Source organism: Antrostomus carolinensis, unplaced genomic scaffold (assembly GCF_000700745.2).
Source record: "Antrostomus carolinensis isolate BGI_N321 unplaced genomic scaffold, ASM70074v2 scaffold36960, whole genome shotgun sequence".
In the NCBI taxonomy this organism is placed as follows: Eukaryota; Metazoa; Chordata; class Aves; order Caprimulgiformes; family Caprimulgidae; genus Antrostomus; species Antrostomus carolinensis.
The window spans coordinates 2,844-3,160 of record NW_010287038.1 but is presented as its reverse complement, the minus strand read 5'-3'; the positions used below and the strand labels follow the sequence as shown (position 1 = coordinate 3,160).

At 63.7% G+C, this 317-nt stretch overlaps 1 protein-coding gene across 1 annotated transcript in view; it reads left to right on the top strand.

Annotated features, from left to right (window-relative positions):
• INPP5J (inositol polyphosphate-5-phosphatase J) overlaps positions 1-317 on the top strand; it is a gene marked incomplete at its 5' end in the record, with an annotated part of 3,976 nt that overhangs the window by 3,176 nt on the left and 483 nt on the right. The window contains 3 exon segments of the mRNA XM_029087502.1: positions 1-54; positions 194-315; position 317. The exon segment at position 317 is cut by the window's right edge and continues 483 nt beyond it. Of these exon segments, the coding sequence (XP_028943335.1) occupies positions 1-54; positions 194-315; position 317 (177 nt within the window).

Genomic DNA, 317 nt, shown 5'->3' with positions numbered 1-317 from the left:
GGGTACTACAGCAACGCCTCCAGCAGCATTGCTGGTGTGACTGAGCCCTTCCAGGTCAGCATGGCCGAGGGGTGAGGGGCTGAGGGAGGCAGGGAGAATGTGTGTAGGGGTGCTTGGCTGGAGGGCACCAATTGGTCTGGTGCCCCACAGCCCCCTGTGAGGATCAGCCTGCAGTGCTGATGCAGGGGTGCAGATCTCCCTGCCCAGGTCAGAGGAGGGCAGCAGCCCCACAGACAGCTCGGGCAGCAGTTCGGAAGAGGAGGATGACAGCACACTTGTCCTGCTGGCCCCCAAATCCCGTAGCCCCAGCCCAGGCA